At 34.3% G+C, this 27,997-nt stretch overlaps 5 protein-coding genes across 6 annotated transcripts; 2 read left to right on the forward strand and 3 right to left on the reverse strand.

The window, feature by feature from the left end:
- The first annotated feature begins 2,042 nt into the window (after positions 1-2,042).
- LOC114174943 (craniofacial development protein 1) lies at positions 2,043-4,685 on the forward strand. Of its 2 annotated transcripts, none has more exons than XM_028059677.1 (5): positions 2,043-2,202; positions 2,728-2,825; positions 2,938-3,062; positions 3,171-3,356; positions 3,932-4,685. In XM_028059677.1, exons 3-5 carry the CDS (start codon positions 2,961-2,963, stop codon positions 4,304-4,306), a joined length of 663 nt encoding a protein of 220 aa, XP_027915478.1. In that variant the 5' UTR covers positions 2,043-2,202; positions 2,728-2,825; positions 2,938-2,960; the 3' UTR covers positions 4,307-4,685. The 2 variants fall into 2 exon arrangements, with proteins under 2 accessions (XP_027915478.1, XP_027915477.1); XM_028059676.1 differs by having other exon boundaries at positions 2,728-2,808.
- Positions 4,686-5,757: 1,072 nt separating this feature from the next.
- Positions 5,758-8,624, reverse strand: LOC114177839 (leghemoglobin reductase). Its single transcript, XM_028063413.1, has 2 exons — positions 8,269-8,624; positions 5,758-7,311 (listed from the first exon to the last, which is right to left on the reverse strand). The coding sequence occupies exons 1-2, from the start codon at positions 8,518-8,520 to the stop codon at positions 6,061-6,063; spliced, it is 1,503 nt and encodes a 500-aa protein (XP_027919214.1). The 5' UTR covers positions 8,521-8,624; the 3' UTR covers positions 5,758-6,060.
- A 1,932-nt stretch (positions 8,625-10,556) lies between these two features.
- LOC114179833 (probable protein phosphatase 2C 13) lies at positions 10,557-13,301 on the reverse strand. The gene is made up of 2 exons (XM_028066302.1): positions 12,662-13,301; positions 10,557-11,917 (listed from the first exon to the last, which is right to left on the reverse strand). The coding sequence occupies exons 1-2, from the start codon at positions 12,821-12,823 to the stop codon at positions 10,919-10,921; spliced, it is 1,161 nt and encodes a 386-aa protein (XP_027922103.1). The 5' UTR covers positions 12,824-13,301; the 3' UTR covers positions 10,557-10,918.
- A 1,690-nt stretch (positions 13,302-14,991) lies between these two features.
- LOC114179832 (hydroxyproline O-galactosyltransferase GALT3) lies at positions 14,992-22,214 on the reverse strand. The gene is made up of 8 exons (XM_028066301.1): positions 22,066-22,214; positions 20,085-20,896; positions 19,438-19,670; positions 19,077-19,355; positions 18,332-18,460; positions 16,354-16,530; positions 16,152-16,259; positions 14,992-15,447 (listed from the first exon to the last, which is right to left on the reverse strand). Exons 2-8 carry the CDS (start codon positions 20,860-20,862, stop codon positions 15,241-15,243), a joined length of 1,911 nt encoding a protein of 636 aa, XP_027922102.1. The 5' UTR covers positions 20,863-20,896; positions 22,066-22,214; the 3' UTR covers positions 14,992-15,240.
- A 2,113-nt stretch (positions 22,215-24,327) lies between these two features.
- LOC114175341 (30S ribosomal protein S1, chloroplastic) lies at positions 24,328-27,682 on the forward strand. Its single transcript, XM_028060119.1, has 7 exons — positions 24,328-24,655; positions 24,757-25,032; positions 25,130-25,210; positions 25,747-26,028; positions 26,096-26,206; positions 27,000-27,086; positions 27,425-27,682. The coding sequence occupies exons 1-7, from the start codon at positions 24,356-24,358 to the stop codon at positions 27,527-27,529; spliced, it is 1,242 nt and encodes a 413-aa protein (XP_027915920.1). The 5' UTR covers positions 24,328-24,355; the 3' UTR covers positions 27,530-27,682.
- Positions 27,683-27,997: the final 315 nt, after the last annotated feature.

Raw genomic sequence — 27,997 nt, forward strand, 5'->3', positions numbered from 1 at the left:
TTACTCTCTGGTTGTCATTAGACAATGATCATGGTTTTTCTTTAAATTTAGAGTTTCTATGTTGTATGTTTGTGTTTGCCTACTCATCTTATATCTTTGTTATTAGATGATTCTTGTGGATAAAATGCTACATTTTTTCCAACAAAAAGTTTATTTACCAAGATTGTCTATTGTCTGATATTTGTCCTCAAAGTGTTTAAATAATTATATATTTTTAACTTTGTACAATAATACTTGAATAAGAAAGTCTTATAATTTTAGGAATGTCAAAGCCTCCAATCAAGCTGACCCGTCAAACAACAGATGGGACGGGTTACATGTTTGGACCCGCCAGCCCGTCGGTTCACAAGGTGGGTTAACCCGAAAAAACCCGTAACATGTTTCATGTTTTCTATTTACCTTTTTTTCATTGTTTTTTCACTAAAAAGATCTCACAGTCAGCCTCAACACAAGAGAGGAAACAAACCCTACCCTAGCCACCTTCGTCTTCTTCTCCTCTGTGTGAAGCCACGACAACAACACCTCCACTTACGGTTGTAACTTTCTTGCCTTGTTGTTAGCATTGGAGACGAAACCTACCGCACTTATCTGCATCTTTTTCTATTTGTGAAGCATGACAACACCACCTCCATCCACGACTGCACCTCTTTTGCCTCGCCATTAGTGTCAAAGTCGGACGTTGTCGTTGGCATTGCTGCATCTTTTCCAGGACGCGTTGTTGGCTAGGAGCTCCAGTGACCCTCTTCTCTATTATTGTTCAACCTTCTTTCTCTTCTTTAAATGCTCTAGTTGTGGGTGTTTGAGGTGAAGGAGAAGACAATGATGGGGCTAATGGTTGTTGAGATGTTGAGAGAAAGTTAGGATTTCTAATTTGTTGTGAATTGTGAATTAAGAATTAGGATCTGGAAATTGCAATTGAGATTTCTGATTTTGCACATGATTTGTGAATTGTGGATTTTGATTTTATGAATTGTGAATAGAGATTTCTGGAATGACTGTGAATTTGATTTTTGGTACTATTTTTGCACTGCGTCCTTTCTTTTTTCCATTGATTGCGTTGTATCCTTTTTACATTGTATCCTCTTTGTTCCAGATTCACAAACATCACGTCCATTGGTTGGACGGATTCAGATTCTCAACCCGTCTTCTCATCTCGGTTTGATCCGATTTGATTTTGGTGAATAAGTCACAATTAAATGGGATAGATTAGTCTGTGTTTTGATATTTTTATATAATTTATAAAATATTTGTTTAAAAACATCTTATAATTATATCCACAATTATAGTATGTGCATGAAATATAAAATCAATTAGAATATAAATTTCAATTATCAAATTTATATTAAAAAATAAATATTTTAAAATATATTATTAACGAAAGGAAATTTGAACATTGAAAATATTAGAATGAGAACTTGAATTGTGTAGTTGAGCAGCGAAAATCTTTATAAACAACAGTTAGAAAATAATTAAAACATACTTCAACGCTAACACGTGATCATATAAACGTATATATGCTAAATTTTGTATTTTTAATATTTTACACTACAGTAATAATTTTTATTTTTGAAAACCACGATAATATTTTTTTAACACACAAGTTCAAAATTCAATTTTTTAAAATTTTAAATAAACTAAAAAAACAAAAATTAATTTCAAATAATATTATAAAACCAAATTTCTTACTTTTTTTTCTTCTTCTTTTCACATCAATTAAAATTTATTCTCCACATCTTTAATTAATCATTTGAATTTACTTTTCGCTAAAGTAAATTCTATTTTTCCTTTTTCTTATTTTTTTTCTTTAATTTTTTTCTGGATAACCGAATTATGAAAATGTTTTTTCTCACCAACGTGCACATTAAATAAATTTATTTGGAAATTATTTTGACACCGAATCCATTTGGAGTTGTTTTTAATGTATTTGGGGAAAATTTTAATAAAAAAGAAAAAGTCTTTTTTACTAATTTATTAATTAATAATATTAAAAATTACATCGTGAATGTATATAAAGGTTTGTATTCACGTTTTCCTAGGAAAAAAACACAGAGAAGTGAGAAAGAAGGGTGATTTGGGTAAAGAGAACGGAAGTTTTTCAAGGGAGAACATAGAAGGGAGGGTAGAGCCGAAGTTGTTGGGTTGTGCTTCTCCGCCTTCTCCACCGCCGCCGCCTCCCGCCACCGGCAGAGATGAGTTCTGCCGGTAAAGCTTTTCTTTTCTTGTTTTTTCTGTTCATTCTCTGTTTCACCTTTTCTTTTCAGCTTTCAATCCAAACGCCCATAATTCCATTTCCCCCAAAACAAACTACTCAAAATACGATATTTCTTCTACATCATCTCACTGTCACGCTTCGTGATTTTATGCGTACTTTTAAATACCCATATTATTATTATTATTATTATTATTTTATTTTTACACTATCTTTACTAGATCTCTTTTGCTCCTGCTTAATGTCAAAACCCTAGTTCGTTGCATTTCCCTATTTCTTCATTTATTTATTTATTTTAACGTTTGGTTTTGTGATAGTTACTGTTTTGTTTCGTTACACGCATGGGTAAAGGTAAAGGTAAATAAAGTTTCAGTTTTTCTTCATGTGGGTCTCGATGACTGAATACTCTTCTTTCTTGAATCCTATATTTGGTTTAAATCACCGTAGTATGTTCAATTCTCTCTCTTTTAGATATAAAATGGGGCTTCTTTGAATCAAATTTAAGTTTTATGTTTCAGATACGGTCAATGCAAGTTCAACTGAGTCTGTCAAAGAACCTGTCATGGGGTCTAGCCTGGAAGCAAAACAGGAGGATACTGGTGAGGTTTTGGCTTCGGTATGCATGTTAAGACTTTTGTTTATCTTTGGCAATGATTGTCTGTCGTGGAGAGTTTAATGTTTTTGCTGCTGATAAACTTGCTCACATCACATGCTCTTTCTCGTGGTAGAAATAAAAGCTCAAGTTGATGCCATGTGGGAGCAAATGAATAAGGGAGTATCTAATAAGGTCCTCACTAGATTTACAAGCAGGCCTAATTCTGCCCCCAAAAAAACTGCAAAAAAGACATCTTCTGTAAGGCATTGCCGTTGTTCTCTTCTTCAAGCCACTTGTAAAGAAATCAAATAAAACATCTTTCACTGCTATGGAGTTTAATTTCTTTCCTGATAACTTTGAACATAGAATTGGATGTCTTATTTGGGGTTGGCACCAAAGGCAACTGAATCCCTCGGGCATGGTGCTTCAAAGAATGAACATGGCACTACGCAAAGCGGCACCAGTGAAGAAGCCAAGAAGATTGCTGCTGCTGCTCTTGCAGCAGTGAAAGATGATGCTGCCATGGCTGCCTCAAGCAGGGGGAAACTTGTGGTAAGCATATCGGTATCTATTGTTCCTATTTTTGGTCGTGTGCTAATCTGGCTGAATTGGGAAAATTATGTGTGCAATTAGTCAAATGAAAGGGCAAAATATGTAGTTTTATTTCCATACGTGGAGATGGCCGGGTTATATAAAAAGAAGCTTTGACGGAGTCAGAAGCAGGATTTAGCTTAAACCCAGCTGTTTTAATGTGTAATATACTAGGGGTGCCTAGTGTTAAGCCCAACGCAATTATGGTGTATGCCGTGCAACAAAGTTTTCACTCGAAATGCTTTGGATTCTTCAATTTTATTTCAATATGTATAGATGCCTAAGTTAATAATAAAATGATCTTTATGTAGACATGATTAGATTTAGTTTATATCCAGCTGTTTCAATATGTAATGTACTAGGGGTGCCTATTATTAAGTATATCCAGCCCAACACAATTTAAGTATATACCATGCACAAAAAACTTCACTTGAAAATTTGAATTCTTTGGTTTTCAATTTGGTTGATGTCCTAGCATGCTCACCACCCATGTGGGGAATGAGTCTCAATGTTTATTGATTTTCTTCCTTTATCAGATTACTGAGGTTCGGGATTTTGCTGGTCAAGAAATTGAAGTTAAAAAGCTTGTTGATTCAGACTCAAAGGAGGCAATGGAAAGAGCCAAAGCTCCTCCACCTTCTGCAGTGGATGTTGTACTTGAACAAATCAAGAAGAAACAGAAGCTCAGTGTACTTGACAAGACCAAAAAGGACTGGGGAGAATATAAGGAAGAAAATAAGGGCCTGGATGTAGAACTTGATGCTTATAAGAAAAGTTCCAACCAGTATTTGGACAAGGTTTCTTTCCTACAACGAACAGATTATCGTGAGTTTGAGCGAGAGAGAGATGCACGATTGGCTTTGCAAGCCAGGAAGCGACCAGATAATATGCAAGAGGATGCATATGAGTGAAGGTAGTTGAAGATTGGAGTTGCTACGAGAATTATTTACGGTTTTGTAATGAGTTGATGGTGTAAGTGCTATAGTTCATGGGAAGGTCTTCATCTCTCAAGAGGTATAAGACCTTTGATCACATTAATGGGGTATGATGCTTGTTGTGCTTTTGAATGCTATTCAATGACTTGGTATGCGATGTGGGAAGGAAAAATACGGTGCTACAGGTGCCAATTTTAGACTGACATTTGTCCATTCCATTCCTTGAGAGCCTCAAACAACGCATTCACAACTTGCCAAAGGTGGTTTCAAAGAACTCATTTTGTGTCTGTTTATTATTTGGTTGTTTCAATACCTCTTTAAGTAAATACTAGGATTCGATTTTCTTGCAGAGCAATTCGATCCTAGTTTCAAAGCGTAAGAGATCGTGTGCAGATACGATTCCTTAAATAAGTATGGTATTATTGCTAATAACTTGAAGTTTTATATAATGCTTTTATTCTTGGATAATGGTATTTTCTAAGGTATGATTGACATTATCACGATTACAAAAGTTTAAAATAATCTGCACAGCTTAAACTTTAATGTTTTGTATAAATGTGCGGCTTATGAATTGGTTATGTTAATCATAAAAAATTCTTAAAGGAGTCTAACTTGGTAAAGGTTTGTACCTTTTGCAATCTGCTTACTAATGTAATCTATTTGAGATTTGGGATTGAACTCGTAACTGCCATCATGTCGAAACACTAAGATTTGAAACAAGGGATATGCGGCAAAATATGGTTAACCCAACGTAAAAACCTATCGATCCACGTGCGTAAACAATAACAGTTTTTTCTAGTACAGTGTGGGAGCCGTTCATCTTGAAGATTCTGGCTTTTCATGCTTTGTTCCACTTACATTCTTTAACGCCTTCAAAGAATGTCTTTCGTAAGTTATACACCCAAATCAGTTTTCTTTCAAGAAGTTTGTTTTCAGTTAATTAAAAATGCATTTGACTTTTGATATTTTTAGAATTACTTTCTCAACTTTAAAATAATTAAAATTAAAGCTGTAATGAAGTCAAAAGATAACTTCTCACATTCTAATTAACTTTTCCACTTCACGGAAGTAGAGCTATTTATAAATAAAAAAATACTCAAATATTTTATCCAATTCTGACAATAATAAAAAATAAATATTCTTATTTACACACTAAAAGTAAAGACTCTGTAAATGAAACTTTCTCGTTTAATCCATAGAGATATCGTAACAACGTCCCAATCCCCTACAAACGTCATTGCTGGTTCTTTAAAGCTATTATACCACTCTTTATCTTCCTATTTTGTCCGATGTTAATGGCTTCCTTTGCATCGATATTTACTGCAACTGAATAAAACTAATCATGAACTCAATATAACAGCTTGGTCACCATTTTTATTCCTTCAAGTATCCTGTCATGTAAGAATTCCTGCTAATAAGAAGAAATGGGCAGATAAAAAATAATTTATAAATACCCAACAATGTGTTAATCAAACCGTTCGACAACCCCATTTCAGTTGTCTTCACCCTGTAAGAATTACAGCATTGTCCCAGAGAGAAGGGGAGATATAAATTATTGAACAGAGATAAGAACAACACAATCATTCCTCTTATTATGCAAACAAGTAAACAGGGGGATAATTTTCATTTAAAAACCTGAATCTAAATTTAACACAGAGGTGGTATCATCTCCAAGTCATTGTAAAATTGTTGGACAAAAATGAAAAGAAAATGAAGAAGCAACTAGCTCTTCATATGTGAATGGGCTTGTCATAAGTGGCCATTGCGGCTTCTTTCACAGCCTCGCTCATTGTTGGATGTGCATGGCACACACGTGCAATGTCCTCACTGGATGCATCATACTGTAATGCTATTGCTGCTTCGTGAATGAGCTCTCCTGCATTGGGTGCCATAATATGCACTCCCAATATCTTATCCGTCTCCTTCTCAGCCAATATCTTCACCAGTCCTTCAGCATTATCAATTGCCTTAGCTCTGCTGTTAGCCATAAAGGGGAATTTGCCAACACGGTATTCAACTCCAAGTGCCTTCACTTGCTCCTCTGTCTTCCCAACATAAGCAACCTCGGGGGTGGTATAGACAACACCTGGGACTTTGTCATAGTCCACATGGCCAACCTTTCCAGCTATGAATTCGACACAAGCAACCCCATCTTCTTCTGCCTTGTGTGCCAACATTGGGCCTGGAATTACGTCTCCAATCGCATAAACACCAGAGACATTTGTGGTGAATCTCTCATTTACCAAAATCCGTCCGATCTTGTCAGTTTCAACTCCTATCTTGTCTAACCCAAGTCCAGCAGTGAATGGAGTCCTACCTGCAGATACAAGGACAACATCTGTTTCAAGTATAGTCTGATCACCACCAGCAGCTGGTTCAAGTGTTAGCTTCACACCATCCCCAGAGGTATCGACTCCAACAACCTTTGTCTTCAACTGGAATTTCATGCCCTGTTTCTCAAGAGAACGCTGAAATTGCTTCCGCACCTCTGCATCCATGGTTGGAACAATGTCTGATGCAAACTCAACAACGGTTACCTCAGATCCAAGTCGGCCCCATACTGAGCCCATCTCTAGACCGATGTAGCCTGCCCCAATGACTACGAGTTTCTTGGGGATCTCAGTCAAAGCAAGAGCACCAGTTGATGATACAATTTTCTTTTCATCAATGGTGACACCAGGTAGTGATTTCACATCCGAACCTGTGGCAATTATAATATGCTTTCCTTTGACAACAGTGTTTCCACCGTCAATGGTGTCCACAGAGACTTCAGATGGTGAAACAAACTTCCCATAACCTTTGACATAGTTTACCTTGTTTTTCTTGAACAGTCCTTCAATACCCTTGGTAAGATTCGAAACAGCTTTATCCTTTTGGGCCATCATGCCAGCCAAATCAACCTCGACAGATGAAAGCTTGATCCCATGGTTGGCAAAGGAGTGTTTAGCCTCATGGTACATGTGGGAAGAATGCAAAAGCGCCTGAACCAAAATATGGAGGTACCCTCCTAAATGAGCACGTACATTTCTAGAATGCCATATCAATTATTTTATTCAAACTACAAATGGAAACACAAACAACAAAAACCATAGTCTTACACAGCAGATAGATGGATGGATCAAATGAGATGACATTGTTTGTATATGGGAGCCTATTTGTTTGCAAATATGTAACGATGGAAATCATATTGGTGATCAGTACAGAAAATTATAAAGAAGAAATTAAAGTATAATCTACAGCAGGATGTGAAATGACTTTATATGGGAAAAAAAAATACAGTGAATGAGATGAGTTTTATTGGAAGGTATGGAAAGAAATTACTAAAAAGTGTCTCAAGGTGAATTATATCCCTGAATTTATTTTTTTACCGTCCAATACTGATTCATGAAACCAGTCTCACCTAGTGAGATAAGACTTGTTGAACAAAAATCAATTTCTTGTATAAAAATAAACAAGCTAAACAATAGATGTTCTCGCATCCGTTAATATTCTGGTTGAGACCTTAAATTTTGATATTGCAAATCAAGCAACTCATCCACACAACAGGAAAAATTATGCAAAGCAAAAAACAGAGGACAGAAGCATACTTGCACTCAGAATTCCTAGATAGTAAAAAACACCTCAGAGGAAATACACTTCATCAGCTTCATCACACCTCAACTACTTTTCCCTACCCCACCACCTCGTCATAACAAAACATACTCCTCTCACTCCAAAACAAAAAAATCTGCAACACCAAAATTAGGCCCTTCACTACGGAAATCCCAAATTCAAGAGTCATTTCAATCTCTTCCAAAAAACACAGACAACAATCAGAAATGAAAGAAGAATACAAAGGAAAACCAAATTCCCAATCCCGCACAGAAAGAAATGAAAAACTTCATAAAAAAGAAAAAGGAAAAACAAAGCGCGAAAAATAGAATGAAAAGGTAATGAACCTTGGAAGGGATGCATCCGACGTTGAGACAGGTGCCGCCTAGAGTTCCACGCTTTTCAATGCAAGTGGTTTTAAGACCCAACTGCGAGGCTTTAATGGCGGCGACGTAGCCGCCGGGACCGCCGCCGATGACGACGACATCGTTTTCGTCAGATCCGGATGCGAATCCCCTCAAACTTGTGAGGAAAACCGATGACCTGGATGATGAAACGACAGCGTACGCCTTCCGTCGAGCCAAGCTTGCCATGGCCATGATTCTTCTCTCTCTTTTTTCGATTCCTTGGGATTTGATTTGAGCTCCTTCTCACTCTTCCTCTCACAACCTAACACACCACACAACTCATGCTCTTTTTCTTTATTATATATATACAATCTCCATCTTCTCTCCACATTATAATGCTACAGTTATAATAATAAATAAATTAATAAAAAATAATTAGTCTTTTCCATTAATTTCCATTTCATGTCAGCCCTTAGATCATTCCTGATGCATCTGTCGCCCTTCGTTACTCATTTTTATTGTTTTTTATTTATTCTACCGCCTCGCACGGCTTTGCTCTTCGGACCAAGAAAATTACAATAAAATTAAATTAAGCAATGGCATTTTTGTCTTAACAATATGTTTAATTAATATAGTGTTTCCAAATTTATGAATCATCGTGTTTCCAAATTTATGGTGATTGTTTAAAAAGTACTTTTATCTTAGATAAGAAGATGAAAAATTGCTTATAAAAAATACCATAACATTACTTTTTAAAATATACCTGAATACTATTTGTTTAAATTATAAATTCGAGCATAATTTGTATTCTTCAAATTAATCTTTTTATGATATTTGTAGTCGAGAATATTTACTAATATATTTTTTATTTATATTTAATATTAAAACATATTATAATTTTAGAAATGTGTTTCAGTTTATAAATTAAGATTGAGATACGGTAAGAATTGTATAGTTAGTATTTTTGTTACATTTTGCTGTACAAGTACACCAGTTAAATATAACAACTGTTTTTTTGATATAATATATTTTTTATATTTTCAAAAGTTCTAAAATTGTCAACAATTTGTTTAGTCAATTTTCCATAATTTGAAAACATCATTTTTAAAAAGCAATCGCAGTTTTGAAAATTATTTCGTATGGGAATATTTGAGTGGAAGAGGCATTACTTTTATTTCCTCATAATTTTTTTTTCTATACAAAGTCAAGAGTTGAATTGTAAACACTTTGTAGCTATGATGCTTCTGTATCTTTGGGTTTTGATTTGATTACAAACTCATTGGAGTAGCATACAATTAATCAAATAAATGAATGTAGTAAGAGTAATATCATAATTTGCAGAACATCGGTTGGGTCTATATTCATTAAACGCGACGCTAGAAGATCAATCATAAGTTATATGGCTCTTTATTTTGAATAATATTATCCAATTAGCCTTAAACCGATGTTATCATATTGTCCACTTTGAGATAATTGCTCTCATTACTTTTTAGGTAGTTATAATAAAAATCAACACATTTGTTTTGTAATCGAGTGATGATATTAAATTGATCTCAGCATGTGGTTTTCTCTCAATGATGGATGATACAAGTTTTAAAAGAAATATTTTAATATGTTTAATTCAATGCATGTTAAGGTATACTTTTTTATAAAATTATAAAACATTTAGATTTATTTTAAGAATCAAGAATTTTTAATTTAAATTTCTTTGATAAAAATCAAGAATTATAGCAACCCAGTAGTATCAATAATCACACTGTTATATTGAGCGAGAACAGAAATGGTAAGAGTTTGTAGAATGATTCTGTTTTTGATTGAAGTTGAATGGTTAGAAAGAGGAAATTAACATAGTTTTAGAAATGAGGCAGGAACGGGTGGCATATATTTAGGATCTGAAAAAGAAGGGATATGATATGATAGTAGGAGTTGTAGATTGGGAAGTAGGAACATCTGGGAGCAAATTTCCCTAGTCATACGTTTGCAAGATTTAGATAACGAAATAACGACCTTACACACCTTACCAAAGCCTCTCAGTATTTGGTTGGACTAGGGCAACTCACAGGCTCCATTCCCTTCTCCTTCTAAAACCGAGAGAAAAATCATCACATGTGATAAGGGATTGATTAGCTTGTATGATGCCAAACGGTGATATTGCCCCATCTCATAGGTCCTACACTGATAAGATGGGCCATGCATATCCACCCACAAAACATGGAGAGGGTCAAGAACAATAATCAAAGCCTCAAACAATAACTTAGCTATGCATTCAGCTATCACCACACCTCATCAAAGTAAATATGAAATTAAATTTTAAATGAATATCAAATTTTGGCGGCATGCACCCTCAGAGAACCAGTGAGAAAGCCTAAAATCATTTCTATTTACAGAAGCAGAAACAGTGTTAAAATGGGAACGACCATGGAGGCCTCCGAATCTAATCCGCCAAAATTAGCTACAATTGTTTCTATGCCAACAAAACTCAGAAAACACCTCCAAATTAAATAGGTCTGAACCCCCTCTAACCCTCACTAAATATCCCTTCTATCCCTACAAAACTTCTGGCTGCTTTTTAGCTCTCTGAAACAGCCTAAAAAACAGATTATTTTTTTTATAATGGAACATTTGTGAATCACAAGAATTGCATGTACAGTCAATTTCGCTCAATGAAGCTCTTCAACCTATTACGGGCCTCTTCGGACAGGTTGCAAGCTTTGAATCTTCGTCTCTGGGGTGGACATGATTCAACAATGCTTTCAATGGGTGCCAAACATACAACAATCACAGTGAGATTATCCGATGTATGTAGGCGCAATGCTTCCTTGACTAGTTCCATAGCACACTGCTTTGGGTCGTTATGCCTTCTTAATCCTCGGCGAACAAGACTAACTGCAACTTGGCTAGATATTACATCCCAAATCCCATCACACCCAATGATCAAGAACTCATCCTCCTCGGTCAATGTAGCCAGTCGAACATCTGGCTCAGCAATTAGAGGAGATGCAGCACCGAGTGGAAATTTCAAGTCCCAATCCCCAAGGGCACGGGTTACTGAAAGATAACCATTGAGGTATATATCATCAATGAATCCACCAACCTCCTCCACCCTCCGCCGTTCTGGCAGAAAACTTGGCCTGTGATCATTAGACATGTCAACAGCCACACCCCTCCGGCAAAGAACTGCGCGGCAATCACCAGCATTAGCAACAAGCAAGTGCCTTCCAAGTACAAGGGCAGTCAATGCAGTCGTTCCACACGAACTACTAACGGTTTGCTCATCAGCCAAGGCAAGATCTGCCCGTAGAAAAGCTCTCCTATGGGAATCCTCTAACTTCTCTAGAAAGAATGCATCAGTATCATATGTCTGCAGCATGTCCGCATCTTCAAAAAACAATTTCATAGCATTCCTCTTAACAAAAGCAGCTGCATCAGGCCCCCCATGACCATCAAAAACTGCATAAAATGCACTCCGTATCGGGTACTTGAACACAAATCCAAGATGAGCACCTAGATCGTCAATACAGATGTGTTCATCATCCATAGAAACTCGCGGCCCAATCTCAGCATAGCTACCAGAACGCGCTTTTGGAACAAAACTCGCCTCAGGGGTCTCGGAAATGGAATGTTTAATGAAATCAGAGTGATTCACTGCCTGATCAACATGCAACACAAAAGTCAGCACAACAAAACTAGAGGTCGGCTCAAAGTGTTACAGAAAAAACATGAACATGACCACTAAACTCACAAAGCATAATAGTTCGAAATTACTAAAAAGCAATAAATAAATTTCAACTGAGTGAGGAACCTACGTTAATGGGGATAAATAAACATCCAATTCCAAATTCTACTTCCAAAATTCAGATTCGTAAACTTCACAAACACTAGTCCCTAGTTTGGTAGAGATAAGAGAGAGGTAATTAATTTTGGTTGTTTGGTTTAGGGAGGAGAGGAGTAGAAAAAAACTGACGAGACCACTCTATTATTCCTCAAATATTTCTTTTCATCAATTTATCACTATCCTTATTTCTATCAAATCAATCAAATTACTCAACTTTCAAAACACTTTCGCTTTTCTCGCTTATTTCTCCTCCACCAAACAACTAAACATTCAATTTATTTCTTACCTATTTATCTTTTCTCAGCTTATTCCTTCTCCATTTTCATCCTTTTCTACTTATTTCTTCTAAACCAATACCCAGAGGAGTATTGGATCTTCCCACATTTATCAATAAAAAGAAACAAAACCAAATTCAAAAACCCGGTTCAGATTTGACAGTAAACTAAACTAAAAAGACAACTCAAAAACCAATTCCTTCAAGCATATTAAACAATGATAACCGCAATTAAAATCAAACCCGAAAGGCAAAAAGATACAGGGATTGGGATAAAATCATACTTGGCCAAAGATCGGAACAGAAGGTGAAGGCGATTTGGGTGAAACCTCGACCTCAACGTTGTGTTCTTGCGCAACGCAAATATGATACTTCACGTCCAACATCGGAATGGTCTGCTGACAGATAATTTCCGCTTCCGCTACCATCTTCGGGCTCACGATCATCTTCAATCGCCGTTCCGCAACGAAATCAACCGCTAGAATTTCCTTAATTGAATTTGAAGCTTTCGAATTTGGAATTTTCTCTGAAGAACAGTGACAAAATTAGGGCTTCTCTTTCTTTCACCTCTATGTATGTGTCTGCTGCGAAATTCTGCGCACACGATACTTAAAAAGGAGGGTGCTTAATCCGACGCACTAGTAAGCACGTCGGTGCGCGTGGCGTGAAAAGCCAGTAATGCCCCTGCAACACGGTGTCGTATCGTGTTTGTATTTTCTCTCTTTCTAGACACTTCAACGAAAGGGTATATTTGTGACGCGAGGACAAGAGCGTGGAGTCGTCACGCCTCTTCTGATGTACATCAAGTTCGTGAATATATAAAATGACGTAAATATCCCTGGATTTGCTTATGATTAACGTCACTCGCATTAGTTTAGTTACCTACAGATTAGTTAATTAAACCAAATTTAAAAGTTTAACTTTGCGGCTAAGTACGTGGCAATCCATGAATTGTAGGGGTGAAGGTTGAGGTTGCGTATAAGTAATTATGAATAATTGTAGCTTTGACTTAATAAATTGTGAATAACTAACAACCACGTCAAAAAAAAAAGTTGTGGCTGTGGCTGTGGACGCATATAAAATATTCCAATCATTCATTCTTAACACGGATGAACTTATCAATTTAAATTTTGTAAGGTTATTATTATTATGAGTATAAGATAAAATTTATGTCAAGTGCTTTAAATGGAAAGTAATAGCCACTATAAGATATTACTTAATTCAATATGAACTTCATCTGATAATACTAACAGTTCTTAAACTAATACTGCTTTTCTTTCCCAAATTCATTGAAAATTTGCGCCCCTATTAGTTATTTCCTGTTTATTCAGTGATTAAGTTTAATGTGGATGAAGGTTCATTTAATAACAAGAAAAATTACTAACACAAAACAATCTTAAGTAATGAAAAAACTTATATACCAGGAACATATGCCTATGAATTATGTATAATTATTATAATTTTCTCATTTGTGAAGGTAGATTCAATTCTTATCCATGTTGGACTTATCATAGGTTGTCTTCCATATAGAAGTAGTAAGGTTATTAATTAAGGGGTTGACTTAGAAGAACAAGTAATTGCTCCCCGTTTTCCCACACAGTGTTCAAATTCAATGCATGGTGAAGTCTTCATTTGACTGTTATTACCATTGGAAAAGAAGGTATGGGAAGCACCGATGGCTTCCATTTCAATCCTACTCTAATTTTATAAAGTTATCCATACAATATCTTTCCTTAGTGGCACGCATAGTCATTATCTGGTTGCGTACGATGATGAGTTGAGTTTGATTTTGCTCTCTCCACCCACTCACTAAACACCAACTGTTAAAGCCAAAACCTCTCAACTTTTCATCTTTATAATCATTTACACTTTCTTTAATCTTAGGTACTTTCTAAACATGATATAGAGATGAGCCTTATTATTTTGGGCAAAGTGTGTTCTAGTAAACTTGATTACTAGTAATCAAGGCTTTTTAAGCCTTTGATGCATAATATTGTGTAGTGGTTATACATGCTACAGTAGTAATCAAGTATAATTATGTACACTAACCAAATAAATAACTGAATGAAAAATAACAGAACTCACCAATGGTTGAAGCATAGATGCAACTGGGATGAAACAATGAACAGACAATCTCATGGGAATTCAGCAACTTCACATCAGCATTTTGCTATTGTTCAAGTTTACACGTATTTTTAGGTAATAAAAGTTAGAGTAATTTGTTTTTGGTTCCTTAAACCATTAAGGTTTTCTTATTTTGTCGTCCAGTTGTAAAAAGTTATTTAGTCCTATCTTTATCCAGTTCCAATGTGATCCCACTATTAGGTTTCCATTTGTTTTTTCATTAAGTACTTATGCAGCTCGAAAAATATAAAGTACCAAATGACAAACTTGGGTCATTTACAAGGACCAAATGGTAAAGTTTATAGAGGGACCAGAAAATAGCACTTCCGGAACAAAGCTAACAAAAGGGACAGCAAGGGAAATGAACAAAAATACAAGTCTAAATTATAACTCTTCAAAAATGGGAGATTAAATGGAAAAGAAATATTTTGAAGGACCAAAAACATAGATGAGCCTACAAGTTAGTACAACACGATGTTTTCATCCTATGTTTTCAGTGATCAAGAATTTCAATGTTCATTGTTCAGAATCAAAATGCCACGAGTTAGCAGGAATTATATTACATGTATTTTGAAGCAAAACAATTGTTTCTGCTGAAATGATTGTAATGAATGAATAAATCAATGAACAATAGGATACAACATACATATAAGATGATTAGTGGTAACTTACATATGACCTAAACATTTAGAAAAGCTCAAACCTTAGAATCATTGGTTACAACTAAAAAAACAGATATCTACTCACAGCATACTGGCTGGCGTTCTTTCTGCAATTTCTCCCAAAGGCATAGCACCATCCTTGGGCTTTGATAATGGGCAAGTACATAATTTGATTCACATCCAGCATTGTAAAACCTCTCATCATTCATATAACGCACTTCTTTACCACCATTTGCGAACTGTTCAATCCATATGCCCATGGCAACATCTTCTAATTTAAAGAGCTACGAAATATCAAAAAAGGAAATCAAATAAATGTAATCCTTCTTTAAAAGAGATTCAAAATAAATAATAAAAATTGTTGTTCAATAAAGACATATATGGCAGGGCGAACATAGAAGAAATACAATGATAAAAATTAAACTTTTTTAATAATACACTGTATGTAGTTTAAGATAATACTGGTTTACTTATGCCTATTTAAGTTCCACTTGAATTTAATGTTTTGACATGGGATGGAAGTGAAGATTAAGAGTCCGCGCAACTTATCATGTGTATCATCATCATATTCCTTTTCTTCAATTTTTTATTATGAGATCTTTTAATTGGTATATCCTCTATGTATTTTCTTTTAGTTTCTCATTCTACTGTTACACGTTTTTTAAAGTTTTTCGTAATTTTTTTATAGTTTTCCTTTCTTCTCCTGACATTTTCATTTATCTTTGTTAATTTTATATTGGTTTAACATTTTGTTTTCCTCATTCTCTTATCATGGTTGAGAGAAAAAGAAAATGGTCCAGTAGTCTGAGGTGACTTACAGTAAACTTTTGTTTTACAATCAACTTTATTTGTTTTTAAAATTAACTATTTTGAAATATATCGATAAAAAATAATTATTAAAAAACATATCCTTGAAATATCCAAAAGACTCTAAAAGAAGCACATCTTTAATCGCCCCATCTTGTAATAGGAACGAAGAAATTTTTACCTTGAGTTTTCTTTCTTGATGGCCATTGACAACGAATTTTGCTATGTCTCGAGAGATAACATAACCAGGACCATGTGCCCATAGTGGGTATGTATCATGTGGCCATTCCTAAAATTATAATAATTAATAATATGAATAAATTTGGGTGGGGAGGGGAAAATGCTAATGTAATTAATTAATAGCATCATAGAGGCATGAATACCTCCTCACTGATGTACCACTTGCTGCCTTCATCCCTCTGAGGAGATGATTTAGAAGATATGAGACCGTATAAGAGGCCTTTGGATGGCTTTTCTTTAAGGCTGGAAAGCACTTCATCAATCCTTACAAAGGCATCATCATCTGTTTTCATGATGTACTTAGAAGGGATGATTTTTGTCTGCAATTTTAAAAATAAGAGCACATTAAATACCCTGTATGAAGTAAAGGCATAAAAACTAAAGAGAGAGAACCGGATACCTACACAACTTTTAAATGATATATTTGATAGATATACAACAATTGCTCAATTATTGAAATCATTTTAAGGTCTTGAAAATAGTTACAAGCAACTTCTTGATTTGATAAACAGATAAAGTTACAAAAACCCTTGCTTAGATAAAAAATGACACTGTCACAGAAATAAAGGTTGTTAGAAAGAATAACTCAGAATATCATTATTGGATCTCCATAATACAAAGTGTCTTACATGATCTCTTAGGAGTAGTAATTAGTTTTATTTTTTTATTTTTTATTTTGTATGACATCTTTCACAACACTTTCAATATAAGTTTACTTTTTTTGATTATTCCTATTTTCTTTTTATACCTAAAGCCTGTAATTTTAACATTGTAGATAAGAGCAATACCGCAGTACCACCCTGCATTATGCATTAATGGAGAGAAAGTTGAAATGTGAATGTCATGTCATTCTTTTAACCGCAAATAAATCACACTAGAAGTAATTTATTACGAGTACTCCTTTCCCTTCCTCTATAGTCTATGCCTAAACCTTGTAATTTCAACAAAAACATAGAATGGTAAATAATATTCTTTAAGGCAAATCAGTCTCCATAAATTTTCGTATATAGATTAGGTCCAAGAGTACATTTTCCCTAAAGAACATGTGTAAGGCACAGATGTGCAATTCAAGCAAAACTACAGGTATACCATGGCACCATATGAGATGCAACTAGTTTAACATGACTGAAATAAGTTGACCATTGGGCCAACTACAGCCAAATACAGTAATAATGAAACTGTGAGCCTAATAAGGCACGTGTATGTATTTATATTAGTAAGGTATCAGTTAACCATAGTTACAGGAATAATTAACTCTTGAAGAGCTCTTAAGTTAGAGGTTAACTAAAGTGCGTGTACGATGTATAGTGTATACACATGTCTAAGATATTTTCATACAGTAATCATAATAGAAGTGATACCAATTTTTTTTCTCCTAATTAACACTATTCAGAACTGAAAGTACATTGCTGTGTTACGAAAAGCAAGTACAACAAGGAATAAAACAATATGACTTGAAAAATGTTTCTATGTTTTGCTATTTTTTTTTCTTTATATATTGTATAATATTTGTCAGTGCAAAGAACTATTAGAAACTTGGCTTAATTGCACTTTGGTCCTTCAAGTATTGCAATTGTACAATTTCGGCTTTCCTAATTTCAATTGCATAAATTGGATCCCTCCTTTATCGCAATTGTGTAATTTTGGTCCCTCTTTCAATATTTAGTTAAATTTTTAACATAATTTGTTGATGTCAATGTCATACTCAATGAGATATGACAGCTAACATGTTGCCCAACACGTCTAGGTGTGTCTTAATTACACTTTTGATCCCTTACAAAAAAGTGTAATTTAAACTACCAAATGTATCAAGTAACATTTCAGCAACCAATGCTATGTGGGCAAACTTTGTTAAGTATTTAATAAAAAAATTGAAAGAGACCAATTGTGTAATTACAACATTTGAAGAATCAAAAGTGCAATTAAGTGTATAACTTCATACCTCACAAAAAAAAAATGTGTATATATACTTCCACACCACTCTATCTTGATAATTTAGAAAAGGCATTAATTGAAAATTGTCTTTAAAGTCAATGTGTAAGCGGTTGACTCAATAATTTGAATCGAGATAAACAATAGCAATCCCAATATATTTTGTGAATAATATCTTAAAAAACTTACCCCCATAATGCAAATTGCAATTGTCTTCAAAGAAATCAAACTATAGTAATCTACAAAAGGCATTAATTGAATATCCCCGTATGCTTGAGCTTCAGTCCATAACTCAAAATTAACCCTATTGTTCTTGTGCTGCAATAAAATCAAATAAAATGTTACCCAACAATTATTTGAAGAGAAAAACAGTTTAAAACAAATTTAGAATGCTTGATGGACTCAAGATACAGAATTTCGTGGGTTAGAGTTCTAGAGATCAATCAGCCGCTTTGGTTTCAGCTTTCAACTACCGTTTTCTTGTGCTAAAAACTAAAATAAATTAAATTATTCATTTTAATAATGAATACAACTTCAGCAATTCAGGTAATATCCCAACCACTTCATACAGTCATCCTACATAATGCAACTTCTTGAGTATATTCCTTCATGAATATGGCACTAGCACTCCCATGCTCCGTTGTACTAAACTATTTTACAAATTGATTTAAGCAATCATAAAACAAAACCAAGCACTTGACTTAAGAACCATTGGCTGATTACACCTATAACAATGGTCCGTAAATTATTACACTTCAATTTCTTTATAAGCCAGCCAATTTCATCCATATTTCTTTCAAACAAAGATAAGTGCAAAAATAACCAGGAAAGCAGAGCTTTAACAAAATTCTGAGGCAGAATTAGTGCATAAACTAGAAGAAGATTTATACTAATGTATAGTTTCACTTGAACAAGTTTAAAATGCATTGCTTACAAGCCCAATGAAAAATCGGACAGCAACTTCTCCAGAACGTACAGCTTCATATTGCATCCAAGACCTCCTCAGGGCCATGCGACGCTCAAAGTTGTTTCCAGTAGAGAACACTCCAATTAACAAAATAAGCCTTTTTCTGGGGATAGAAGGTGCCTTCAGATTCTCAACATCAATAACTATATCAGTATCTTCAGTAACAGGTAAACCTTTAGCCAGGATTGATAAGAGACTTAAACTGCCTGCTACTTTAACACTGCTGACTAACCATGGTTCAAGCTTCTGCATTCATAAAACCTGTACAAGGTTAAAATGACTAGTTTATTAAAAGCTTTTGTTTTTAGCAGTATTTCTCTTCCCATACCTCCCTATATGCAAAAGATGTTTCATGCCTTCCATTCACAGTCATATGAAATCCCTCTGAACCAACCCACAACGTGGAAGTGAAAGGATTACCCTCAGCAAAGGGGAAAATAGCATTTCTATGTGCACTTTCTGAGGAAATATTAGAAGGTATACTAGCAGGTTGAGCCAAATTTCCATTCCCTTTGGTGTTACTTCTGACTGCTTGCACATTGCAGGGAACAAGTCCATCAACTACAACATCCAGTTAGATAATTTAGAAGTTACAGCAAGCCTCCCTCTTAAACAACTGCACTCAAGAATAATAAAGGGTCCATAATAACACATAACAAAAGAGCTTTTTGTTATTAATTATAATATGATTAATCTTACAAACTTAGCCGCCTAAGCATGAGATGAGGTGCTGCACTGCAGCTATAGCCTATTGAAGAGGGAAAATGATATTCAAACAAGACATCATCCTAGTTACAATATAAATTTACAATTTTACATCCTCTATAAGAAAAGGAAGATATTTCTAGTTAAAAAGTGCTTTTAATCCATTGTAGTGTGCAGAATAGACTAGTTTAACAATTAAAGATCTATAACTGCTCATCACTTTTAACAAAAAAAATTCATGATTAGAAATGAAAAATTTACTTAATATACCTTCTTGGATGTTGGTAGAGCCATGTGCAGGACACCTTTCTTCTTTTCCCCACCCTAAATCACTAGTCCATGTATTTTGAACAATATATGGTTCCTCTGTCATGTTTTCTCCAGGAAGACTCACATTATAATGCAAGATAACTGGAGGATTTGGCTCCGCTTCTAGCTCTTGCCCAGCAAGGTCAATCTGGAAACTTCCGTTTTGTCCATTGGGGATTCCAATCAGTGTAATAGAAGAATCTACCACCAGACCACAAGGGAGATCAAGAGTGATTTCATTATCTAGTTCAGCCTTACCAGGTGAAGCCACAGAGAATGGGCAGTTTTGGTTTTCTGGGCCATTAACCTTGGAAGCTTTGTCCTTTTCAATGGTGGACAGCAACTCTTTCCATGCTACAGAAGCCTCTTTAATTCCTTGAGCTGTTTCATCCAAAGCATCTGACCTTGACAGCACAGTACGTAAGGAATCCCAAACAAGCACAGAATTCATCACTCCTTTGGATAAATTTTTCATGCCATACAGATCATCAAGCCCTGCAATATGTACCAAATATGGCCTTTTTGTTGGTTTCGGTACCCTTTTTTGTTCCATCTTGGAAGAGTTTACTGGAATATTACTGCTTTGTTTGATAGAATCATCTGGTGTATGGTTATTAAAGAAATTGTATGCTGATTGTTTTGTTGACTGCTTCTCTGGCTGAATTCCTTTCAGGTTGTAGAGGAAAAACAACATCATACCCAAAGCTATTATCAACAGGCCTCCATACCACTTCCTCATTTTCGGTAAACCTTGAACTAAATATAGCTTTTTTCTGCATGCAGATAAATTATAGAACTTTCACTACAAAATAAAGGACTAGAGTTGCACCACCTATTCGGTAAAAAAATAATAAAAGCAACTTGACAGAATACAATTGACATGATCTAATCCGAAATCCAATTATATGAATTAACTCTCGTCAGCCTCCTTTTATGCCTTTTTGGAACTGATGATGAAGGAGCACATCTAGGTTTTTCACATCCACATAGGGAAAAAATTCCATACCATAATAAGGCATGGTATATATGAGCTGACGGGCATCATAGTAACCTATTGAAATACTGAAAATCCATTACGAGCACGAGCACATGATTTGCAATTTGGTGTTCGAGTTAACACAATAGAGTGAAAATGAAGGAAGTAAATAAAGTTGAGGTTATTGAATATTAACTGACATGCTTTAACAATCCACTTTCACTATTTTTTCTAAAAAATAATCTTTAATGAGTATTGCATACAATTAGTCCCTGAAATCATAAGCTCTATTCAATTTAGACCTTGATGTTATAATAAGAAAACCAAGTCCCTGACTCTCAGAATTGACAATTAATTAAGCCCTGAAATTGGTTTCACCGGTCCGGTCACTAGTCCATACGATTACATAATCAATTACTTTAGTTCCTGAAAGTGTTAACATTGACAAACTGATGCTAAATTTAACACTCATCAACCGACAAGGTCCCTACATTAGGAATCAAATGCTCGATGTGTACCAAAGTCAAGGACCAAAATGACTATAGCAGTAGCCAAGCATAGAGACCAAGTAGATAGATACTTAACATCATGGACTAAATGACTCAGTTGCTAACTTCAAGGACTAAAATTTCTTTTTCGTGATTTCTGCATCTAAATGACCGGTGTTAATAAGTTAAAAAACTACTCATTGTTTTCCTGAATCTTAAACTGTAGAGCTACTTGACTGTGCTAAAAAATGTTTAATGCATGTAATGGTCACTGCAACATGTATTCAAGTTCTGAGCAGTAGAATTGAAACAACAATCCAGAATATCATAATTGTATGGTCAGCGTTTAATTCAAATCTTATGGGACATAAGTAATTTTGTTGTAAAGCCTCCACTTTTATATTTTATTTTCCTCCACAAAAGTGTAGAAAAGCACAAGATCCAGAGAACGGAAGAGAGAGAGAGAGAAAGTACTGACCATTGAAATGGTGGTTTGAAGTTAGAGAGAGAGACAGTGGGAAGATGGGTGACACTCAAATTCCTCCATTGCAGCACCACCCTTCCCATTTCTTCACTGCTACTCTACAGCTATTGTACGACGTTGTCTGGTGTTTGGGCATGTGGATGGACACTAACCTAAATGTGATGTGTTGGACACATCCAATAACAAAGCGACACCTCATTAAAATCTTAATAAAAATAATGTTATATTAAAAAGAAAAGGAGTTGCTTCATTTCATCTTTGACGTTGCATCTTCCAAATTTGAATATGTTAAGTATTTTCGACTAAGGAGTGAAAAAAAATGATAAAGAAATATAAAGTAGTGGAAAAAATCATATCGTTTAGATTACAAAAATATTGTAAAAAAAAACAAAAGTAAAATACTCGTTTAAAAAAATTGCCGTATAACTTGTGATGCTTTATTTCATCAAATAACTTTTAAATTTTAAATAAGATTTGTGAAGATTATTTGAGAGAAATGATAAATTAGAATAAATTATATTATGAAGTTTGCAATGTTTACTTAAAGGGATTTAGAGATAAAAAAATAGTAAATTTATAAATAAAGTTTATAAATAATTTTATTGATATAATAAATTAAAAATTAAATTTAATGAAAAAAAAATATTAAATTAAATTTTTTTAAAGTAATTTAAAATTATAATAAGATAAGTTATATTTATTTTATAAAAAAAATTATTAAAACAAATAAATTAAAATAACATATTTTAATAAAAAAAAAACTTAGAACAAATATTAATCTCATTCCAAATCTTCTCTCACGAGAGAGAAATAGAAAATGAAGAAATTTAACTATTCATTTATTTTCCCTTCTCTTAAGCATGTTGTTCTCTTAAATATGTTGAAGTCGACAATTATATCACATCGTAATCATTGTACTTTCTTTCTTATGAACCATAAATATGTTAAATTGAAGACAACTTAGAGTTGCAATGTAATGACTAATACAAATTTATACAATAATAACATTAATTTATATTGTTATTTAAAAAGAAAAAAAGATAATGTCTAATTTGATGCAACAATGTATGAAAAATACAAACACTTAAATTACAATAATTAAAAAGTAAAAACAAAAATATTTTGATAAATGACCATATTTACGGTTGTGGTTTCTTACTCCAAATTTTCTCTTCACCATTTTGATGTTTTTTTTATGAAAAATGTCTTCCTACACCATGTATGTATAATTATTGGTTCAAAAACTAAAAAATTAACATAAATATAATATAATAACTTATCTTAGAATAAGCACTTATTTGTTCTTTCACAACTTAAAATATATACGTAAAACACAAAATAATCAATTATCTCTATGATATAATTATCAAAATATGGGTAATTATAAAAATTGTAACAGTTAAATACTTAAAATTGTTACCTTCTCTGCAAAACTTAATACAACATTTTTTATAGATAATATTTTCACGGTATTTTTGTTGTTTGAATAACCACAGACAATATTTCATTATTAATTATTTTAACATGCTTATTTATTTATTATCACTTACAATGAGATGTGTAAATATATTTGCCCTTACATAAAACCTACTTTTTATACCAATATCATTTTAAATATATTTTTTTATATCTGTATTAGTGTATTCAATTAATTTGTTTCTTTGTCTGAATTTTTACTGTCTAGATAATTTGCACAGATACATTATTTGAGTTTTCTTAATATATTTGTTTGATTCGTTTCACTCAAGACAAGGAGTGTATCTAAGTATTTTTGTTATCATTAAGTCTATTATTTTATATTAATATTATAAAAAAATACTCTAGTGTTATTATTATTATTATTATTTTATATACATGTTAATATATTTATTTACTCAATTGCTTATTTTAATATTATTTAGTTTCAACTCAAACTCTCTCTCTCTATATATATACTAGATTAAAGTAATAAAATAATTTGTAGAGCCTATTATTTTATAACTTTATCAGTATATTTATTTATTGAATTAAGCATGCATTTATTCTCAGCATATTATCTGGGAATAAAAATGTTTTTTTTTTCTGCTTTATGTTTCTCTTAGTTGGTAACTTGTAAACATTTGCATACGTAATGTGATGTAAAAATATTGATTAATGATAAAGAAGAGTGAAAAATAGTTTTGGTGTAATAATGAAAAGATGAGAAAAAGCAATTAAGATGCAGTTGGATCTTAAACGTTATCCTGTTTGTCATAGTGAGAGGAAATAAGAATGAGACATTATCCGTGGCAATGGCACCACACAAATGGCTTCTCTTGCTCTTCAATTCACTGCTCTCAAATGCTCTCCACTCTCTTCTTCTCCTCTCTCAAAACCCTCTCTTTTCACCCAACATCGCCACAACCAAAAGCGCTTTTCAACCTCCATAGTCAACTCAGTGGCACTGGCCAATGCACAGAACAAAGAGAGAGTGAAGCTGAAGAAGCTCTTCGAAGAAGCCTACGAGAGATGCCGCACTGCTCCCATGGAAGGGGTCTCCTTCACCCTTGAAGATTTTACTGCTGCTCTCGACAAGTACGACTTTGATTCTGAAGTTGGCTCCAAGGTCACTCTCGCACTCCTTCTTCTTCTTCTTCTTCTTCTTTTCAATTCAATTCTCAATTGGGTCGTCGGCAAAGTATGAAAGATCATCTTTTTAATGATCAGGTTAAAGGTACTGTGTTCTACACGGATAACAATGGAGCAGTTGTTGACATCACTGCAAAGTCCTCGGCGTATTTGCCGCTGCAGGAAGCGAGCATCCGCAAGGTTAAGCACGTGGAAGAGGCGGGCATAGTTGCTGGGTTGAGAGAGGAGTTTTTGATCATTGGTGAGAATCAATCGGACGATAGCTTGATCTTGAGTTTAAGGTCGATTCAGTATGATCTTGCATGGGAACGTTGCAGGCAGCTTCAGGCAGAAGATGCTGCTGTCAAGGGTAAGGTGGGTTTCTCCTGTTACCGAATTGTTTTGGCTTCAGTTACTCCTTTCCTATTACTCCTCAAATGAGGTTGTTTTGATAAGATTATTGTATTGACAGATTGTGGGGGTGAACAAAGGAGGAGTGGTGGCTGAGGTGGAAGGGCTTAGAGGGTTTGTTCCATTGTCACAATTGTCAACGGTTAGCTCTTGACTTGAGCTATATTCACATTTACGGATTCACTAATTTGGATTCTCTCTTGAGTTTTTCTACGTTGTTCCTCTGTATAATTAACCAATAGACACGGATATTTTAAAATATATGAAATTTTGTTTTAAAGCACTGTACTTTTAATGTTTTTAATGTAATGTTCAGCAGACTACAACACTCCAAAACCAATGGAGAATCTTGACTTGGTTTAAACTTGCTCTATATGACATGTAACCATTCAAAAATATCTTATCAATGAATGAGTGCACAACATTTAATAACATTCTATGTAGAAAGTAAAAAAATAACTTCCTATATTCTCATTGAAGTTGAAATTGAGTCATGCAGTTTTCTTCAAAACTTGTTTGTTTCTACAAGTTATAAATTATATGATTTTGCAGACTAGAGAATGAAACTTCTCGTTTTCATTTCTGTCTTTTATTTAGCTTCTAAGGCCCTGGGTTATTATTTTGTATACGTTTATGAAGCAGCTGAAATTCTTCTCATTTTGCTTATTATCTTCTCAGAACTCAAATATAGAAGAGCTTCTTGAAAAGGAGCTTCCTCTTAAGTTTGTGGAGGTGGATGAGGAACAATCTAGACTTGTCCTGAGTAATCGCAAGGCCATAGCTGGCAACCAGGCACAGCTAGGAATTGGTTCAGTGGTTACTGGCTCTGTTCAAAGCCTGAAGCCATATGGTGCCTTCATTGACATTGGTGGAATTAATGGCCTCCTTCACGTTAGTCAGATCAGTCATGACCGTGTAACTGATATCTCAACTGTTCTTCAACCTGGCGACATATTAAAGGTAAAACTATAGCGAGTAGGGTAGATTTTTGTCTGGATTGGACATAATAGTTTTACAATTTGTTTAGGTGATGATCTTAAGTCATGACCGTGAGAGAGGTCGAGTAAGTCTTTCCACTAAGAAGTTAGAGCCCACGCCTGGAGACATGATCCGCAATCCAAAGGTTGTCTTTGAGAAGGTATGTTATGAACAAGAAGCTTCTTCAATCTTTTACTCATTACATAAGTAAATTATAATTTGTAATTTCAAATGCTTAAATTAAAAACTCCATTCATTTCCACTTTAAGCTATCTAATGCCACAGTTTGACATGATATAGGAAGCTTAAAAAAGAGGTTTCTTTGTTTATTTCAGTTGTTGGAGATCATTTCTACACACCCACACACACACGAGTAGATAACCCTTACTCTATTAGTTAGATTTTGAGATTGAGTTAAGCCTAAATGCAAATTCTAAAGTAGTATCAAAATTTATCTTAGTAATTTTGTAGACCTATTTGACCATCTGTTATTTGTTGAAATTGAGAGAAACTCTAATGTGAAAATATTCCGTAAAATGAACCCGTAGACTCAGTAGCTTATACTGTAGTGTCATAGAAAGAGCAGAAAAAGATCTAACTACCTGTAACTGAGGTTACAGATACAGAATTACATGAGCATATGCTTGTCTTAGCAATAGGAGTAAAACTGTACTCTAAACTATTCGGCCATTATTGGATCATTAGAAGATGCTCACTCAGACATGCAAATTTTACACTTGAAATTACGTTCACCCATTCAACCTAAGGGGTTGTTGGAGATTTCACATTGTTAAAAGGAAGACAATTTTCAACCAACTCTAGAATTAAGTTACGCGCGTACACTAATTTCTAAAACTTTTTCCTTCGATTTGTGTTGCATGTTTTAAATCTATTTCAACCCATTTTTGAAGGGGAAGTCACTCACATAATTCTGAACTTCTTTTGTTATATAGGCTGAGGAGATGGCTCAAACATTCAGACAGAGAATAGCCCAGGCAGAAGCTATGGCTCGTGCTGACATGCTTAGGTTCCAGCCTGAGGTATTTATGGATTACTTATTTCTTAAAAATTCTGAATCTGGTAAAAAGGTAGAAACAGAGAATGATTGAAGTGGGACTAATATCGAAAAACATAGCAAAGCAAAGTCTGAAGATTATTGGGTTTCTGAAATGACAAGAATAAAATAATTTAAAAATGGGTCTTACTAGACAAGGAAAGGAATATCATAGTGCATTTGCATAAAAATGGAATTTGCTACATCAGACTTACCTGAAGCGAGATACGAACATATTTCTGCTTCCTATAACATCCATATCCATACATACGATAGAAGAGCATTTCATGAAGCTGTCACTCAGTATTCCATTTTGATTCGCAGAGTGGGTTGACTCTCAGCGGTGATGGGATCCTGGGACAATTTACTTCAGACTTGCCCGAAGAGGGACTAGATCTCACTGAGGTTCCACCAGCTGAAGAATCATGATTCAGAATTTCGACCTTTTTTGCTTACATTTTATAATGTTGCCGAACCATGTATTGATGCAAATGTATTATTGAGTCAAATAAATATAACTATTAATACTATCATTACACTCTCAATTGATTCTTCACCAGAATATATTCATCGTTAAAGCAACTTAGAGTGTATATTCATTGTTATCCATCTACATAAATACCAAACCACACTAACGCTTACGTCGTTATAATATGTTGTCATAGTTCCCGTACTGCAGTTGGAACAACAGTGACCATATTCCAGTTCTCATTTGTTTTCTTCCCTATCTTTTTTCTATCACGTGTCAGATTTGACTACTGAAAAAATTCCACATTGCATAATGATTATCAAGGGCCACTGGATCGATTCTAGATAAAGTCGATGGGTGAACACGTTTTAAGTTAACTAGGTTTTGAAGAATTCTATAATACAACCGATAAAAATTTAATCGGTAGG

The sequence above is a fragment of the Vigna unguiculata genome, chromosome 3, assembly GCF_004118075.2.
Source record: "Vigna unguiculata cultivar IT97K-499-35 chromosome 3, ASM411807v1, whole genome shotgun sequence".
NCBI lineage: Eukaryota > Viridiplantae > Streptophyta > Magnoliopsida > Fabales > Fabaceae > Vigna > Vigna unguiculata.

Excerpts from the sequence above, each read along its gene's own strand:
- LOC114175341 (XM_028060119.1), top strand. The coding sequence starts at position 24,356 with ATGGCTTCTCTTGCTCTTCAATTCACTGCTCTCAAATGCTCTCCACTC. Across the intron at positions 26,207-26,999 it reads CAAAGGTTGTCTTTGAGAAG|GCTGAGGAGATGGCTCAAAC; the intron begins GTATGTTATGAA and ends TTTGTTATATAG. Across the intron at positions 27,087-27,424 it reads TGCTTAGGTTCCAGCCTGAG|AGTGGGTTGACTCTCAGCGG; the intron begins GTATTTATGGAT and ends TTTGATTCGCAG.
- LOC114174943 (XM_028059676.1), top strand. Across the intron at positions 2,809-2,937 it reads AGCAAAACAGGAGGATACTG|AAATAAAAGCTCAAGTTGAT; the intron begins GTGAGGTTTTGG and ends TTCTCGTGGTAG. Across the intron at positions 3,063-3,170 it reads CTGCAAAAAAGACATCTTCT|AATTGGATGTCTTATTTGGG; the intron begins GTAAGGCATTGC and ends CTTTGAACATAG.
- LOC114177839 (XM_028063413.1), bottom strand. The coding sequence starts at position 8,520 with ATGGCCATGGCAAGCTTGGCTCGACGGAAGGCGTACGCTGTCGTTTCA. Across the intron at positions 7,312-8,268 it reads TCGGATGCATCCCTTCCAAG|GCGCTTTTGCATTCTTCCCA; the intron begins GTTCATTACCTT and ends ATTTTGGTTCAG.
- LOC114179832 (XM_028066301.1), bottom strand. The coding sequence starts at position 20,862 with ATGAGGAAGTGGTATGGAGGCCTGTTGATAATAGCTTTGGGTATGATG. Across the intron at positions 18,461-19,076 it reads TCCGATTTTTCATTGGGCTT|CACAAGAACAATAGGGTTAA; the intron begins GTAAGCAATGCA and ends ATTTTATTGCAG. Across the intron at positions 16,531-18,331 it reads TTGCAATTTGCATTATGGGG|ACAAAAATCATCCCTTCTAA; the intron begins GTAAGTTTTTTA and ends TTAAAATTGCAG.
- LOC114179833 (XM_028066302.1), bottom strand. The coding sequence starts at position 12,823 with ATGATCGTGAGCCCGAAGATGGTAGCGGAAGCGGAAATTATCTGTCAG. Across the intron at positions 11,918-12,661 it reads CTGTTCCGATCTTTGGCCAA|GCAGTGAATCACTCTGATTT; the intron begins GTATGATTTTAT and ends CATGTTGATCAG.